Consider the following 17056-nt stretch of genomic DNA (forward strand, 5'->3'; position numbering starts at 1 on the left):
TATCCTACACCTTGATCCAGCAAGGAGGGAGGAGAGGTTGAGGGAGAGCTCCTGCAGCACGACGGCGTGGTGACGATGGAGTTGCGTGGTACTCCGGCAGGGCTTCGCCAAGCTCTACGTAGGACGAGGATGAGGAGAAGTAGGGTTGCGCCGTGGAGAGGTGGAATTGTGTTGTGTGCAGCCCCAAAACCCCTTCACTATATATAGGAGGAGAGGGAGGAGGGTTTCCACCCTAGGTGGTGCGGCAGCCCTAGATGGGCAAGGGGGCGGCGGCCAAGGGTGGAGGCGGTGACGCCCTAGGGTGGCTTGCCACCAAAGGCAAGCCCACCACGTCTAGGGTTAGCCCACCCTCCCTCTCTTGCACCTTGGGCTGATGGTGGTGGCGCACCAGCCCACTTAGGGGCTGGTTCCTATCCACTTTTGGCACATGTACCCCTTTCGGGCTCGTGGACCTTCCCGGTGGACCCCCGGAACCCTTCCGATGGTCCCAGTACATTACCAATAATTCCCAAAACACTTCCGGCGACCAAATCCTCACTTTCTATATATGAATCTTTACCTCCGGACCATTCTGGAGCTCCTCGTGACGTCCGGGATCTCATCCGGGACTCTGTACAACCTTTGGTAACCACTTATACTATTCCCATAACAACCCTAGCATCATTGAACCTTAACTGTGCAGACCCTACGGGTTCGGGAATCATGCAGACATGACCGAGACACCTCTTCGGTCAATAACCAACAACGGGGTCTGGATATTCATGTTGGTTCACGCATGTTCCACGATGATCTCATTGGATGAACCACGATGTCGGGGATTCAATCAATCCCGTATGCAATTCCCTTTGTCTATCGGTATGATATTTGCCCGAGATTCGATCGTCGGTATCCCTATGCCTTGTTCAATCTCGTTACTGGCAAGTCTCTTTACTCGTTCCGTAACACATCATCCCGTGTCTAACTCCTTAGTCACATTGAGCTCAGTATGATGATGGATTACCGAGTGGGCCCAGAGATACCTCTCCGTCACACGGAGTGACAAATCCCAGTCTCGATTCGTACAACCCAACATACGCTTTCGGAGATACCTATAGTGCACCTTTATAATCACCTAGTTACGTTGTGACGTTTGATACACCCAAAGCACTCCTACGGTATCCGGGAGTTGCAGAATCTCATGGTCTAAGGAAATGATACTTGACATTAGAAAAGCTTTAGCAGACGAACAATACGATCTAGTGCTATGCTTAGGATTGGGTCTTGTCCATCACATCATTCCCCAATGATGTGATCCCGTTATCAATGACATCCAATGTCCATGATCAGGAAACCATGATCATCTATTGATCAACGAGCTAGTCAACTAGAGGCTCACTAGGGACACATTGTGATCTATATATTCACACATGTATTACGGTTTCTGATTAATACAATTATAGCATGAATAATAGAAAATTATCATGAACTATGAAATATAATAATAACCATTTTATTATTGCCTCTAGGGCATATTTCCAATAGCATGGAAAGCCATCGCGTGTTTCACCCATCGTTGGAGTCGTGAGCGACCGGATAGCTTGTGGCAACGAGCAGCGGGGCGAACAGTCGACACCGGGGTCGACGACTGCCGAAGGAGTACGCCGCAGGAACTTGCACGGAAGTGTGTTGCCCCACGGATCGGGAGCGCCTCGACGTCGAGAGGCGCCTCCTGAAGCCATGTCGATTCATGGGCAACGAAGACGAGCGCGTTGAGACAGATCTCGCCGCGCAAGAACGAATTGAAGCCGGAAGACATGACAGAGAATGAAAATTGCAAACTTGTCGGAAGTCGCTTAGACGCCTGCCCCACGGTGGGCGCCAACTGTCGTGGGAATGAACCTGACAGTAGAGGTGAGGGGTACGAAAGGACAGGGCAGTGTCCTAGCTACGGCAAGCTTGTACGCAAGATGTATGAGTTTAGGCCCCTCTCGTGGAGGTAACAACCCTACGTCTCAGTGCTCTATAGCTCTTGCAGTGTGGAATGTGTGTTACAGGGGGTGCGAACCCTTGTGCCAGAGGGGAGGGCGGCTTATATAGAGTGAGCTGCCCCTCATCAATACCAGGCAACCAAGGGTTCAATCAATGGAGCTTAAAGGCGTATGTTACTGATAACGTACGTAATCAATGTTACTTATGACGACCAGCTGAACGCTCGCCTCTCGGCCTCACTGGAGTGGCTTCTGGTCTTCTGCGTCGACTGGCTTCTGGTTCTTCTGAGTGGAAGTTGATTGTCGAGTGAAGGGGGAAATTCTCCTAGTGATTGCTTATCGAATGATTCAGGCGCTATGGCTATCGAGTCGGGACCCTCCTTGTAGTCTTCAAGTCTTTAATGAGGTGCCCTTAGGTAGTACATGTAGGTCAGGCCTATGGCCCTACCCTAGGTACATATCCCCATCAACGTTGGTTGCGCCGCCATCATCCGTACAGGAGGACCTGGACTAGGGTTTCCCTCGGGGTCTCGACGAGGAGGGTGCAAACAACAAAACCAATGAAGCCTCCAAGGAGGTTAGCGGCACCCACAGGTGTCGCGGCCGCAGGCTCCTGGTGGAGCAAGGCTTTAGCCCAAGTTGATCCAACACACTCTCGAAGATCGGTTGAGTGGGGTGGGAGATGGTCTGCACCACCACAAGGGACCATGATCGCCCCGTTGCAGCCCATGGTCAGATTCAGACCACCTAAACCAGATCGAGGCGAATCGAACCTGCCGAAGGCGCACACAGCCATACCAGAACTCTTAGGTAGTAGCGTCGCTAGACACCCCACTGGCACGACCACCTACACCACGTAGAGGCCACTACCCCATGAAGACTAGCAGCTCAAACCAGCACCGCGTCGGCAGGGGCACACTACATACCTCGAAAGAGAAGGACGCTGGCTCGGCCAAGTAGGGAAGGAGCAGAGCCGCCACCAACAGCCCCCGTCGCGCCCACCACACGTAGATCCATGCAGAGCAGCCCCGGATCCGCGGCCTGCTGAGAATGAACGCCGCCACGCCAGCCACAGTTTGGTGGAGGAGGGCGATTGGGTTGGAGTTGGAGTCGAGGGCGGGTGGAGGAGAAGATCTGATGATGGTGCAGCAGCCGTTCGGTGCGACTCGATCTGAGCGCGGTAAGCGGGCCCAACAGTGGCCACCGAAGCTCGAAGAGGTCATGGGAAGGATGTGGTTTGTGCGGGCAGCCCAGAATCGCACAGATCAAGCCGGCCGCCGGCGGGAGGCCATGAGACGGCCACCATGAGCGAAAGCGAAGATGGCGTCGAAAGGCGGATAAGCTCATGAGAACGGAATTGGATTTGGATGGGAGATGCGGCGGCGTGGTTGTGGTGGTGGGGATCTATGGCGGCTAGGGTTGGGGGCGCCCCGACGTCACCCTAGGAGCGACACGGGAGCGAAGTGGGCATGGGCAATCATTGGTATGTTGGATGCACAATGTTGGAGTTGCCTGAATACACCAATGTTTAGCGGTTTTTGGTGCAAAAATAGTTCGTCAGGAACAGTGTCCAATCCGGTGCATTATTATCATGTGGCAGCGAGCAGATTATTCTCTACACAGCTGAAGTCATCATCGCCGACGAAATTATGATCATCCTCATCGTACAAGGTAAAAGAGACGGCATCGGCTGGTTCTTCTTGGATCATATCAGGCCGACACTCTCTCCTCTCATGTATACATCTCACCAGCTGAAATGGGTTTCGAGGGAGACAGATCAGTGCTACTGCTGTCGTCATTCAACTTAATTAGATATGGCATGAAAAAGCAGGACATGATAATTGTCGTGCTATCAGTGTTTACATCAACCCAGTCGGAGTCGGAGGATTGGACACGGCCTCGATCGTCCAATTTAAAAGCAGGCTAGGCCGGCGGCACTACATATACGGTCTATGATGCATCGATGACGTCCCTCTTTATTTTTCAAGCAAGTGGTGAAAAGGTCTATGGAACCGAACTATAGCGGTCATTATAGGAGATGAGGACACTAGTGGTACGAGCATGGGTTTGGCTGAGCATTTCTCATATGTACTTGCTCCGTTTCTAAATATAAGTTTATTTTAAAATTTTAACATATATTACATATAAATATATGTAAATATATTTTAACGTATAGATTCATTTTTTTTATATATAGTTTATATTGAAATATTTAAAAAATATATATATTTAAAAACGAAGGAAGTATGTACCATTGATGCTTGGGAAGGAGGTCGATGATCAAGTTTCTTATTCATTTGAACTTAGGTTGACATTCAAGCAAGCTAGTCAGGTTAACACAAAATAAGGTGGATAGGGTTTCTCTTTCCCTCCTCCATGTCTTGGCGGCTAGGGCAAATACTTCCCAACATACTTCGCCGGCAAGCCCGTGGATTCACCTCCCATCTGTCTGCATGTGGTTTCGGCGGCCAGTGGCGGGGAGGGGAATCCCGGTGCCTCCGCATCGGTTAGTAGTTTAGTTAGGATTTTTTAGTCCTTGCAGGTATGGCGTTTGAGTGGATGGTAGCGCTTCTTCTTCGAGTTTGTGTCCCGGGCTTCGATCCTTCTCGAGTTTTTCCATCTGAACATAGTCGACGGAGCTCCGACATAGATTCCTATCATCTTCTTGGGGTGGTGAGGTTAGGGTTTCTCGTCGTGTGGCAAGATTTGGTGTCAGATGCTTCAGATCTATTTAAGGATTCAACTATGAAGATTGTGGCTACAGGCGATGGTCCATAAGGGCACGTGCACGAAGACTTCTCGGCTGTCATCGACAAGGTCTAAGCCGGCTCCAATAGGGGAGCGGCGACAGTGACGCGTCGACGGCTCGTTCTGGCAACGGTAGTGATCATTCGATGGTATCGTATCTTGATGTATTTTTTATTATGTTTGAAGTGCTTTGTAGTTTCGATGAACTTTAACAATAGATCTAAATTATTTTTGCAAAAAAAAAAGGTTAACACAGAAAAACAATAACACCGGAAATGCAATTCGTACATGGCCGGTGAGCCCGTTAGACGGCCCGGCATGCGTACGCCGCTCGCGGCCCGGCCAAGACCGACCTTCCTTCCTCGCCTGCTGCCCAAGTTTCAAACCTTTGCCCCCCATGGACTTTACATGGGTGCCACCGTGGCGCGGGGAACACACAGCGTACAATCGCATTGATGGGCGATCGGGTCGGCAAGAAACAGGAGGAAACACGGCCATGTTGCCATGGCAGAGAGTCAAAGCAAGCGCGCAGGTGGGATCAGAGGGACAGTGGGGGTGCCCTCACCCGTGGACGATGGAGGGAATGCATGGAATCACAACGGCCGTGCAGCGGTGCAGGAGCATACAGCAGTCTAGAGCACGTGAACGCACGCGCGCGGCGGCGGGCCTGCTCGATCGACGACGAGGACGGCCAGCCCCGGCGCCTTCCGCGAACTCACCCACCTGTACCCTGCCACGACGAACGCTGCACGCCCGTCATCTCCCAATCCTCCTATATAAACGGCACCTGCCAGGTGAGCGTGCTGCGTGCACAGGACAGAGCGGATCGATCGCCAGGAGCGGAGATCGATCGATCAATGGTGGTCAACGGCGCGCGCTGCGTCGCCGCGCTGCTATTGCTCGCCTTCACGGCTGCCCGGGCTGTTCCCGACGTAGATGGTGAGAGTCAGATCACCATAGCTATATATTACTAGTGCTGTTTACTTCTTGTTTGCATCAATGCATGATTAGTCATTTTAGTTGTTCGTTGCCGTCCCGATACTGGCCATCGATCGACCGTCACTTGGTTAGGTACTAACTCGAACGTCTTTGGTCATGTTTGCATACAATTTAGCTGTGTATCCGCATTGCAAAGATGCATAGGAAGTACCGCACGTCTACTGTCTAGTTTTTTTTTTTTTTTTGGTGAACAATATATTGTCTAAGTTTAGTTACCATTCTGTGCTAACGATGGTTCCGACCCGCTAGCAAGGTTAAGTTCACAAACTAATCCAGGTGGGGTGGATGCTGCAGCTGCCGATTGGCGTAGAGTATTCATAGAAATATGCGGGTGTTTTGGTCAACCTTTTCCAAATGCATCTTTTTACTTGAACAACTCGACCCAATACAAGGGATTTCAGTTATCCGGATAAATCTAAAGGCCTGTTTATGATTGCTTTACTTCATTAAATTCAGTTTCACTCAATCAAATTTATTTTAGAGAGGATTCATACAGAAATTATAACTCTTTTAAAGAGAGTGTTTGACTTTCATCTAGCTCCAGCTTAAAAAATGAGAAATTTAGTGAAAAGGATATATTTAATTGAATGAGTGGGGAGAAACGAATGGGTATCCACTTACTGCTGAGAGTGGTGGGTAATTTCCTTCTCACTCAAGCTTCTACATTTTTTGGAGCACCTCCTAGAAAGCTTCACAAAATACATGAAGTTTTATCCGAGATTTCAGTTTTTTTGCGAAGCGGCGTGTCGTGGAGGTACCCCATTTGACTTGCATTTTATAGAACGGAGCTGAATTTCAAGAAACGGAGTAGTCCCAAACAGACCCTAAGACAAGTACTCCCTCCGTAAACTAATATAAAAGCGTTTAGATAACTATTGTAGTAATCTAAAAGCTCTTATATTAGTTTACGAAATGAGTAATTTGGATTGAAGGGAATACTAGAATAGAATTTTATTTAATTTGGAACTGAGGGATTACTCTCTAGGAAAATGTTGGCGTTGACTTATTATTATTGGCACAATATTTTGCAACAGGAATCAATTCAGGGTGCACAAAATTGATTCAGTGTCTGACACCGACACGTCATGATCAGTATATCACTTCCGTGTGTTCATGTGTGAGTCGACAGAGTCTAAAACTATTTCTTGAAAATAGCCGGGATTAACCTGTTAACATGCCATCACAGAGATCAAATCAGGCCTCTGCACTCTCACGTGCTGCGTACAAATGGGTACATATTTTTTTCATTTTATTTTTAAAAGGAGAAACACAAGCTCCGGTCTCTACATCAACCAATGCATGAAACCATTTTATTAAATAAGTACTAGAAGAAAGTCTTAGATCATCAAACAGCTAACGAACAGGGAAAATAAATTAGTGATAAAATAAATAAAAAACGGTCACATCGGGTGAGACCAAAAAATAGACTACAATGCTAATACATCTGATATACTAGTAGCTCGTCACCCAAATCGGCTGAAGATACCCCGTGTGACCGTCTCTCACCGGTTGCACCCAATAACCATAAGCTCTGTGGAATCTGCATAGTTGAGTAACGATCACGTACGGATCCAAGCCGTAGCTCTGTAGATAACCTGCAAAAGAATGTGAAAGTTTTTGCCATTAAAGATCAAATCGTTTCTAGTGTTTCATATAGCCCAAAATAAAGCATTTATACCAATCCGGATATGATTTGCTATAGTTCTGTCTACTTCATTGAGCCACATCCCAAATAGCGTATTAATGCTCGTTGATGGATTAATATTGAAGGCTATATGAACAATACGTTATAATAATTTTGCTAGTGGACAATCAAGAAAGAGGTGTCTTATTGTTTCATTTTGATCACAATGGCAACATTTAGGACTGCATACCCATCTACGCTTTATCAAATTATCTTTGGTTAACATAACCCCTTGTGTATAAACCACATGAAAATTTTAATTCTGAATGGCACCTTAATCTTTCAAATATGCAGTGATCACGAAAGAGGCTCATAGTTAATTAGATTCATGTACATCGACATCGAAAATCTACCATTCATAGCTAATTTCCGGTGAATATATATACTATCTGCCTCGCCCGAGAGTTGAACATCCATCAATTGTTTGACCAAGTGCAGTCAGGAATTCCAGCGTTCTTTCACTAGAGCTCCCCTGAATTGGATATTAAGAGGAATTGACTGAAATATTACGACAACGTAATCTTTCTTACGTTGTGTAATATTATATAGGGTAAGATATTGTAAAGCTAGCGGTGTATTTAGAATCTAGTCGTGGTGCCATTTCCAACTAAAAAACATCATCCTCTCCTCTGAATAAAGGCTACCTTCATCTTTATTAACCCCCCTTTCAAAAAGAAGAATCATTAACTTGAGTCAAAGATTTAGATTGTAAGTACTTATTCCTTAAAATTTATACCCATAACTTACATAGTCATTTGCTAAGTAAGCACCTATTCTTTACTTCTAAATACTCAAGTCTAGACCTCTTGGTCTTTGGTCTGCAAATAACATCTCATTTTGCTAATCTGTACATATTTACTGGAGTATTTCAAAATTATTATTATTAAGCAGAGTGTCAACGCGCGCTAAGGGCCTGAGATCTACCTGGTACAATTCCTGGTCGACGGTTCAGCGCCTGACACGTCATGCATGTCATCACTAATTCGTGCGCGCTGCATGCATGCATGCATGCAGGCCCGCTGCTGAACGGCAACTTCGAGTACCCGCCCAACAGGTCGCAGATGAACGGCACGAGGGTGACGGGCGCGCACGCCATCCCCTACTGGAAGGCCACCGGCCCCGTGGAGTACGTCGAGTCCGGGACGGACCAGCCGGGCGACGGCATGGTCCTGCCGGTGCCGGAGGGCGCGCACGCCGTGCGCCTCGGCAGCGGCGCCTCCGTCCGGCAGCAGCTCAGCCTCACCCGCGGCGCCTGCTACTCCGTCACCTTCAGCGCCGCGCGCACCTGCGGCCAGTCGGAGCGGCTCCGCCTCTCCGTCGTCCCCGTCGACGCCGCCGACGCGCCCGGCCGCGAGCTCCCCATCCAGACCGTGTACAGCGCCAGCGGCTGGGACTCGTACGCCTGGGCCTTCCACGCCGAGCAGGGCGTGGTCACGCTCGTCATCCACCACGGCGACGGCGGCGGCGCGGCGGAAGACCCCGCGTGCGGGCCCCTGGTCGACGCCGTCGCCATCAAGACCCTCCACCCCGCCGCCCAGGCCGCCGGCGGCAACCTGCTGAGGAACGGGGACTTCGAGGAGGGGCCGTACGTCGCGCCGGGGTCGGCGTGCGGGGTGCTGGTGCCGCCCATGGACGCGGACGCCATGTCGCCGCTGCCCGGGTGGATGGTCATGTCCTACTCCAAGGCGGCCAAGTACGTGGACGCGGCGCACTACGCGGTGCCCTGCGGGTCGCGCGCCGTGGAGCTGATCGCCGGCGTGGAGGCGGCGCTGGTGCAGGAGGTGGACACCGTGCCGGGGAGCGCGTGCCGGATGGAGTTCTCCGTCGGGGACGCCGGGGACGGGTGCGTGGCGTGCGGGCCGGAGCAGCAGCCCATGCGCGTGGTGGCGGCGGCCACGGGGGCGCAGGGGCCCGCCACCGTGGAGTACCATTCCAGTGGCAAGGGCGGGCACGCGCGCGGCGAGCTGGCGTTCACGGCGGAGGGGAACCGCACGCGGGTGGTGCTCTATAGCTCCGGCTACCACACCATGGCCGACGGCAGCGGCTCGCTCTGCGGCCCCGTCGTCGACGACGTCTCGCTCGTCTGCACTTAGATGCCGCCGCCGCCGCCGGCGGCTGGTACGTCGCTAGCTAGTGCGTCGGCAGCGCGATTGTTTTAGACATTGCAACATTTCACATTTCTTTCGTTTTCTTCTCTTCTGAGAAACATCGGTAATTTTGAACGATCCGTCCCTCCTCTGCAGTCTCATGGAACTGGGGACGAATAGATCTCAAGGGAATTATTTCAAAATGTTTCATTCTAAACTCAACGCGTTCAGTACAAGAGATTATCAAAGCGGCAATCATATAGACGGCTTTATTTGGCAGATTATCTATACATGCAAGAATGGACCCACATCTATCTTGTGTGGAATCATGTCATCAATCACCGTGGCTTTGGTGAAAGAAATACTTCGCCATTTCGCGCATCAAGAACAGTGTTCGTTCCGTTCCGGTGCGCCGTTATTACCACCTGACAGCGAGGAATTATTCTGTACACATCCGAGATTACCGCCGACGTCGTGCTGCATCTTTGTCTAGTTTTTCTTCGACTTGAGCTCTGCCACTCTCCCCTCTGTGGCCTTCATAGCTTCTCCATATATGCTCACAAGCTGATACGAGTTTTCAGAGCGAGATAAGTCCAGCGTTACCATCTTATGCTAAGATCCGGAGAAAAGGAGGAAATTATGATGGTGGTGCTGTGATTTCTGGTCTTACCTCATCAACTTCGCCAAGGGTCATTGTCAATGGTGGTGACATCATAATGCTGTCGCCCGCAACCCTAACCAACATGCCACGCTTCTGGCACTCCTGCCCGAAGATAGCACCAACACCTGAATGTGCCATCAGGGAAACAGTTTTGTAAGGATACTTCATGGTTCCCAGATACATATGTACGTATATCCTACATTTTCTGGTTTGATAAACATCTAGTTTTCTTCCAAACAAAGCATCACTCCGATTCTATTGCCGAAATTACGGAACATAGTTCGGTTTATAAAAGAAAAAGCAAAGCGAAAAAGATTCACACAATATTCAAGTTTAGGCCAATGATAATCATCTAGCATATGAATGCTTCAGTTTAAACAGTTCCAACCTATGATTCGACATTCTGAAGGATTCTACTAAAGAACGAGCCCAAGTAATCATTAGTTTATAGTAGTACTTACCCCATTCAGCAGGGAATGGGCTATCTCGTGATTTGTTGTCGGCGAATTCAGTTCCAATTATCAACCCTACACCACGGATCTGCATACAGGAGCATATAGATTATGCATTTGGATAACAAAGGAGTCTCCGTCAAGACAAATAAAAGAAGGGTACCTCCCCAACAATTGGGCTTCCTGCAAAGGCCTTCAATCCTTCCTGGAAGCGTGGAGCGATTTGCTTCACATGATCAGGAATATTCCTTTCCCTGATAACATATTGTGAAAGATTCATCAGGAACAAGACAGCCAATAGGGGCAGGGGCACTGTTTGCTATGGAAACTACAGTATACCGATAGATTTTCAACGCTTCAATGGCGACAGCACAAGCAACTGGATGGCCGGAGTATGTAAAGCCATGAGCAAATGAGCCTGCAAGAAAAAGGCAGCATCTCAGCACAAATCACATTTGTAAAGCTCACATGTACTTTAAAATGGCTTCAGATATGCCAATGTAGATATGGCAAACTGAAGTCATGCAATCACATTCACTTACCAAGCTTATTGCTCTGAGTATCAATCACATCTGCTATTTCTGGGCTAACAAGAGTTGCTCCAATGGGCACATAGGCAGATGAAAGAGCCTGTTTTCATGATATCGGCATGTCTCAGCTGACATCGGATAATTAATACTTACTGATATACTGCTGTGAAAGATTATTCACCTTGGCCAAGGTGACTAGATCTGGCTTGATGTTATACATATCAGATCCGAACATAGTTCCCAACCTTCCAAATGCAGTAATGACCTAAAACAAATCACCAATTAATAACGATTGCATACAAAAGTTCCCTATGTTCTTTTAATATCTAGTACTGTATTTTGTTTTGTGTTTGACTTCACAAGTGAGTTTAAAGTACCTCATCTACTATGAAAAGGATGTCATACTTCTTAACCACAGCTTGAACCTGTAGGCAGACAGGAAACCGAGATAAGATAAACAAGGCAAACAAGAATTCAAGTCCACTATATAGAAGCTACCTAACATATACACTAGCTTTTAAGGGTTCATCAGGCAATGATGTTTCTGTGGAACTATTGCAGCATAAGAGAATGAAGCTAGTATTTAAAAAGCTCAGGCAACAATTTAATCTTAGCTCCACTGCAATTTAACAGTGGGGTCGAATAATAGAAGTGAAGAGTCTCCTTCCCCTTAAGTTATCTACCAAAAGGTGCAGCGCAAGGTTTCTAGGATCACCTTGTCAAAATAGGTCTTTGGAGGAGGGATGACACCACCAGCACCCATCACAGGCTCAGCAATGAAGGCAGCAATCTGACAGAATAAAAATACACGAGTCAAGTAGTATACTTGGGACCTATTGCATAAATATAAGTTTGGTGACAAGACTTTACGGTTTCTGGTCCTTCCTTGAGGATAAGATCCTCTAAATTTTTGGCAAGTCTTGTTGCAAATTCTTCTTCTGTCTCACCTGTACCACACCAAAACAATTTCATTAGTAAAACAATGCTGCACTGACAAAAAAAAACTAAATTTTGAATTAAATAGTACCAGGAAGATGGAAGCGCCAGTAGTGAGGGCAATCTGTGTGCAGTACAAAAGGTGCTGGTAGATCGAACTTCTGGTGCAGGGCAGGAAGACTAAAATACAAAAGCAATTAGCAAATGAATTTAGTATCAACAAGAAATGGACTAGTAGATTCTTCAAAGTACTGAGTAGTAGGTACTGATAGAAAGAAATATCCACATAACTAGGAAACCACAATCTTTCTGGCCAATACTCACCCAGTGAGACTAGCTGATATTAACGTTGATCCATGATATCTGCAATAAATGCAACAGTAGTAAGAATGGAACTCAAAGTACCTCTGTATTTCATAAAGAATATATAACAATGAGACCCCAAGAAAATTGAAGTGATGGCCCAGGATAGAAGTTCATACCACTGCAAATTACTTCCAGAACGAATAAAGAAAACCCTATATTTCTTAGTTCAAAGATCAAAGATTGAGAGACTGTTACTTACGCTTTTGTTCGTGCAATAAACTTCTTCTTGTTTGGCCTCCCCAATGCATTGTTATAATACCATACTAGTTTGACCTGAACAAGTGTGAACATTGTAAATGTGCCAGCAGTGCTGTGAGAAACCAGAAGAGGGAGAATAAAACAAATTCCACATCAGCACAGATATCTAGTGCTTATCACCATATGACTATGTCATTGAGTATGGAAAATATACCAGCTAAACATATTGAGTGAAATAAAGAACTAAGAGCATCTCCAACTCTGACCCCTAAAATGGACACACTAATTGTCCGTGGACTGGTCCGGACCAGTCTGCGACCAGGCGCCAGAGTCGATCAAACACCTGCTTCTGGCATGCCCCTTCTCCAAACAGGTGTGGCACGAGATCCTTTCGTGGATGTGCCTGACGTGCAAAGTGCCCGACGGCGAGGACTCGCTGACGGATTGGGGGAGCTCGACGCGGCAGAACACGCCCAAACCTATGAAAAAGGGCCTTACAACCGCAGCGCTGCTTATCCCATGGACCTGGAATGAATGTGTGAAAATGCTTCAACCCCATCAACCAACTCCTTGGTCGCGAGGATCAAAGACGAAGCTGGACTCTGTGCAAGAGCTGGCGCTCGAGGACCGAGTGCCATCCTCCCACAGACATGGGACGTCCACTAATTTTTTGAGCTTTGCCTGTAATCTTACCTCTTAGGAGGCTGTAACAAACTCTCTCTTTTCAGTACAATGAAACGCAAAAGTCTTCTGCGTTTTCTCAAAAAAAAAATCCCCTAAATGTCCATCTATGAATCTGCATGTCACGGTTTAGGAGAGGGGATTTCCGGATATCCGACATGGTAGCTTTTGGTTGGCTAGAGGAATGACCGGACTCCCCCAAATCCTCCCAAGTTTGCTTCTAGTTTGCCGGAATTTGGACGTCCGGACCAGTCCTTGGACGTTTGAGGGATAGCATTGGACGGCAAAAAGTGTCCGGACTCCCACAAAGGACATATAGGGGCGATTTGAGGGTCCGTATTGGAGATGCCCTAAGGCTATGGCCATCCCCAAAAAGTACAAATGGTGAACCAGGGACAATAGCTACTGCCTACTAGTAGCCTTCTAGAAACAGAAGACCCAAAAGGTTTTATTTTTTGACACATGGAGGAACCATGTAAATCTCACAATCCACCCTACTACTGTTTATGTTTCAGTGCCCCAACTTTTATTCTGAGAAAAGGCTCCTACTGACGTTTTCTTTAAGGTAAAAAAAAATACGGACGTTTGTTATTAAAATAAAAGCTCATGTCACTTTCTCATACATAACACTATATAAAACAGTTTCCAGCGATTCTCTGGAGATGTGAATGACACTAAGAGCAACATATCTTGTATGTATGTTTGCATGTTCTCCAAAAAAAAATATCATTGACAATGTAGGTAGTGAAAGAAATGGTCAATAGTTCCGGCAATCATACCTGTGAGTCGTTTGCTTCCGAACCACTGTTTGTGAAGAATGCCTTTCCCATTTTGTTTGCAGTGAACATGCTAAGAAGGTCATCTGCAAGATCCTGAAAGTACCAGCCCATTTCCATCATCAATATTTGCAAGTTCGAAAGTGATTTTAACAGACCGATAGTCAATAAGAGATGCAGAAACTCACCAATGTTGGTTTGGTTGTACGATTCCAGAAGGAGTGATAGAAGGGTAACTTGTTTAATTGGTCAGTTGCAGCTTTGACTAATCGAGGCTCACTACCACCTGAAGTAACCATGAATAGTTCATGGAAGATGAATGAAATTAGAACACAAAGCTGCAAATCACACCCCAAAGATTGCACTTGTACGTACCTAAAGCTGTACACCACAGTCCTGCTAGAGAATCTAGATACTTATTCCCATTGATGTCATAAACATAAGAACCCTGCATATTCAGGTTAACATTGTATAAGGCAAACATAGATATACATAGTTCACAACCATAGCATATAGTAATTAATGAACATCTTAGCTTCCATTTCCAAAATCGAATGCTACATCGGAAGAGAAGTAAACATATACCACCTCCGTACTTAATTCTTAAATATAAGACGTTCTGGCAGTTTAAATTAAACTGCCCAAACGTCTTGTATTTAGGAATGGAGGTAGTATAATAATGCTATAGTTAGAGAGTCGCAACCTCAGATCTCTCAATAACCAGCGGATGCACATCATTGCTCTGCCATCCAGCTGTGAATGGTGCCAACATGCCATGCCCCTTAAACCTGGAAAGGTCATACTTCCAAAGTCAGCAGTAGCTAGTAAATATATAGCATCAAAATCTGCATACGCGCCAGTGCATAACGGAGTAAAATCATGTGATAACTCCACAGATACAATAATGATAATAACAGTACTAATAAAAGATATACCCATTTTCGTCGGTTGAGTTAGTCTGAGGAGACGATGCTGAACTGAAATGCCTGACTGATGCATCTGACAAGCTCTCTGCGTGCCCTTGTAAGCCCCCCGTGCTGGTAAAATACTTCACCAATTTGCTTGCCTGTTAATGTATAAATTAAGGAAGATGAAATAAATGATCACACATGAGCTGCGAGTCTTTGGCAATGGCGAAAATTGGCAGGTAAGATGTGAAGCCTGAACGGCTGCGAAAGTAGTGGAGCAATCATGCCACAGTAATAGTATCTGAAGCTGCCGAATGTCCAACATTGATCATAACCATCGCACCTTTTACATGAACGAAAAATAAAATACAGGAATGGTTTGACCCCGCCTAAAGGAGATTGTGATTCCCAACTCTCCCACTGTCCACACACACAGATGGTGTTGTACGGTAGGAGGGGGCGTTAAAGGTAGCCGAACGGAATCAGGCACAGTAAGGCCGTGCGTAATCCATCGGGAGCGTAAAGGCTACCAGATTCCATCCATAGGCGGTGCATATTCCGGCACAGAACCGCGCACCGGAGAGGAGAGCGGATCGGGAATAACAACAGATAAATAAATGAATGGAAATGAAATTCCCCTTTATAGAATCTGTAAACGCCCGAATTTGAATAAGGGGCTGCCAATCAGGCCCACCCAGGCCCCTCCTTCCCCTTGAGACGGTTACCGACGGCGTGGTACCAAAAGACGGCGGCGGCGGCGACCCCGGACCATTGTCACACTGGCGGGCCCCGCTCCAGGCCGCCGCCGCTCTGCGCCTGCGCCTGATTTGACTAGCGCGAGGACGAGGGGCGAGGGGGGGAGTGAGAGGATGGTGACCTGCGATGAGGCATTGGATCGGAGCAGGCCGCGCGCGATCATCCTGGCAGAATCAAATCAGGGGCGGGCTGTTCCCGTCGGGGAGAAGAGATGCAGAGATAGAAGCGAGGGGGGAGGGAGAGACCTGCGGTGCGGGGCCATGGCATGTCGCGCGTCACGGATTTATTCCGGGGAGGTGGGGGAGGGAGACGTAGCCAAGTTTTCCGGGGCAGCGTGCGTACGTGGCCCGGTTGGAATTATCCGAGCGCGGGCAGACGGACGCACGCAACGAAAGATGCGTGCGTGCGGCCTCTCCTTCAACTTGACGCATCTTTTGTTATCAAAAAAAAAAAACTTGACGCATCTTTTGATTTGTCGACGTACTAGCGTGTGTGTGATGTGTCATGTGTGTGCCACTGCTCTTAAGCCATAAGTAAAATAAAGTTGTTATAGTCTGTACGTACTTCGTTGGCTGTGTCTGGAGGAGACACGTGCAGGCAATCTGTAATACTCTACTATGGGCATCCTGATTACACTAGCTACTGGTGTAGTGGCATCCCAGGAACGCTGCGACGGCGACTCTGTCGATTCAATTGAGTAGGAGTATTATTGTTGTACAGTATACGATATAGGAGTATATATATATATATGATCTGTAATGAATTCTCCGGTTTCCCCCGTTTCTGGGAGAGCTTTCCGAGGCTTCAAAAGGAGATGCTGCGAGTGCGAGGGTGCGATTGTAGGGGCAACAGCGACCTGTAGTCTGTAGAGTGGAGTGGTTCCCCCTCCACCCGGAAAGAGTCCGCGCTGCACCTGCACCGCTGCACGTAAGTACGTACGTACATAGGAAAGCCACAAGCGATGCAAACCCCCAATGCCCTATCATCGGAGAAAACTCTGCTACTAGTCCAGATTTTAGGCACGAGGTCGCTTTCGATTACGTACAATGCAATGCTGCCGTCACGGCGATATTTGCTACCTGTCCTACTGTACGACTCGAGGCTATATTAGAGCAATAAGGTATGGAAAAAGTTTATTTTAAACCCGGCCCTGAATTGATAGATGTCCGGCGGAATGAACCCTAAGTCAAAATCCCGGTCCATTGTATCCTGAACTATGTAATCCCGGTCTAAATCGAACCCTACCAATTTCAATCGGGATTCATATGATGGGCCGGCCTGCTTTAGTTTTTTCGTTAATTTTTTTT

General features: G+C 47.5%; 2 protein-coding genes across 2 annotated transcripts; one reads left to right on the plus strand and one right to left on the minus strand.

Annotated features, from left to right (window-relative positions):
- Window positions 1–5458: 5458 nt before the first annotated feature.
- On the plus strand, window positions 5459–9702 carry LOC123427607. Its single transcript, XM_045111685.1, has 2 exons — window positions 5459–5654; window positions 8413–9702. Exons 1-2 carry the CDS (start codon window positions 5573–5575, stop codon window positions 9489–9491), a joined length of 1161 nt encoding a protein of 386 aa, XP_044967620.1. The 5' UTR covers window positions 5459–5572; the 3' UTR covers window positions 9492–9702.
- On the minus strand, window positions 9669–16011 carry LOC123427606 (gamma-aminobutyrate transaminase 1, mitochondrial). Its single transcript, XM_045111684.1, has 19 exons — window positions 15871–16011; window positions 15021–15151; window positions 14789–14873; window positions 14461–14533; window positions 14274–14371; window positions 14089–14181; window positions 12630–12703; window positions 12389–12427; window positions 12156–12244; window positions 11999–12075; window positions 11844–11918; window positions 11506–11553; window positions 11310–11393; window positions 11141–11228; window positions 10938–11016; window positions 10762–10852; window positions 10608–10686; window positions 10156–10271; window positions 9669–10049 (listed from the first exon to the last, which is right to left on the minus strand). The coding sequence occupies exons 1-19, from the start codon at window positions 15910–15912 to the stop codon at window positions 9975–9977; spliced, it is 1536 nt and encodes a 511-aa protein (XP_044967619.1). The 5' UTR covers window positions 15913–16011; the 3' UTR covers window positions 9669–9974.
- Window positions 16012–17056: the final 1045 nt, after the last annotated feature.

Source organism: Hordeum vulgare, chromosome 2H (assembly GCF_904849725.1).
Source record: "Hordeum vulgare subsp. vulgare chromosome 2H, MorexV3_pseudomolecules_assembly, whole genome shotgun sequence".
Classification (NCBI taxonomy): Eukaryota; Viridiplantae; Streptophyta; class Magnoliopsida; order Poales; family Poaceae; genus Hordeum; species Hordeum vulgare.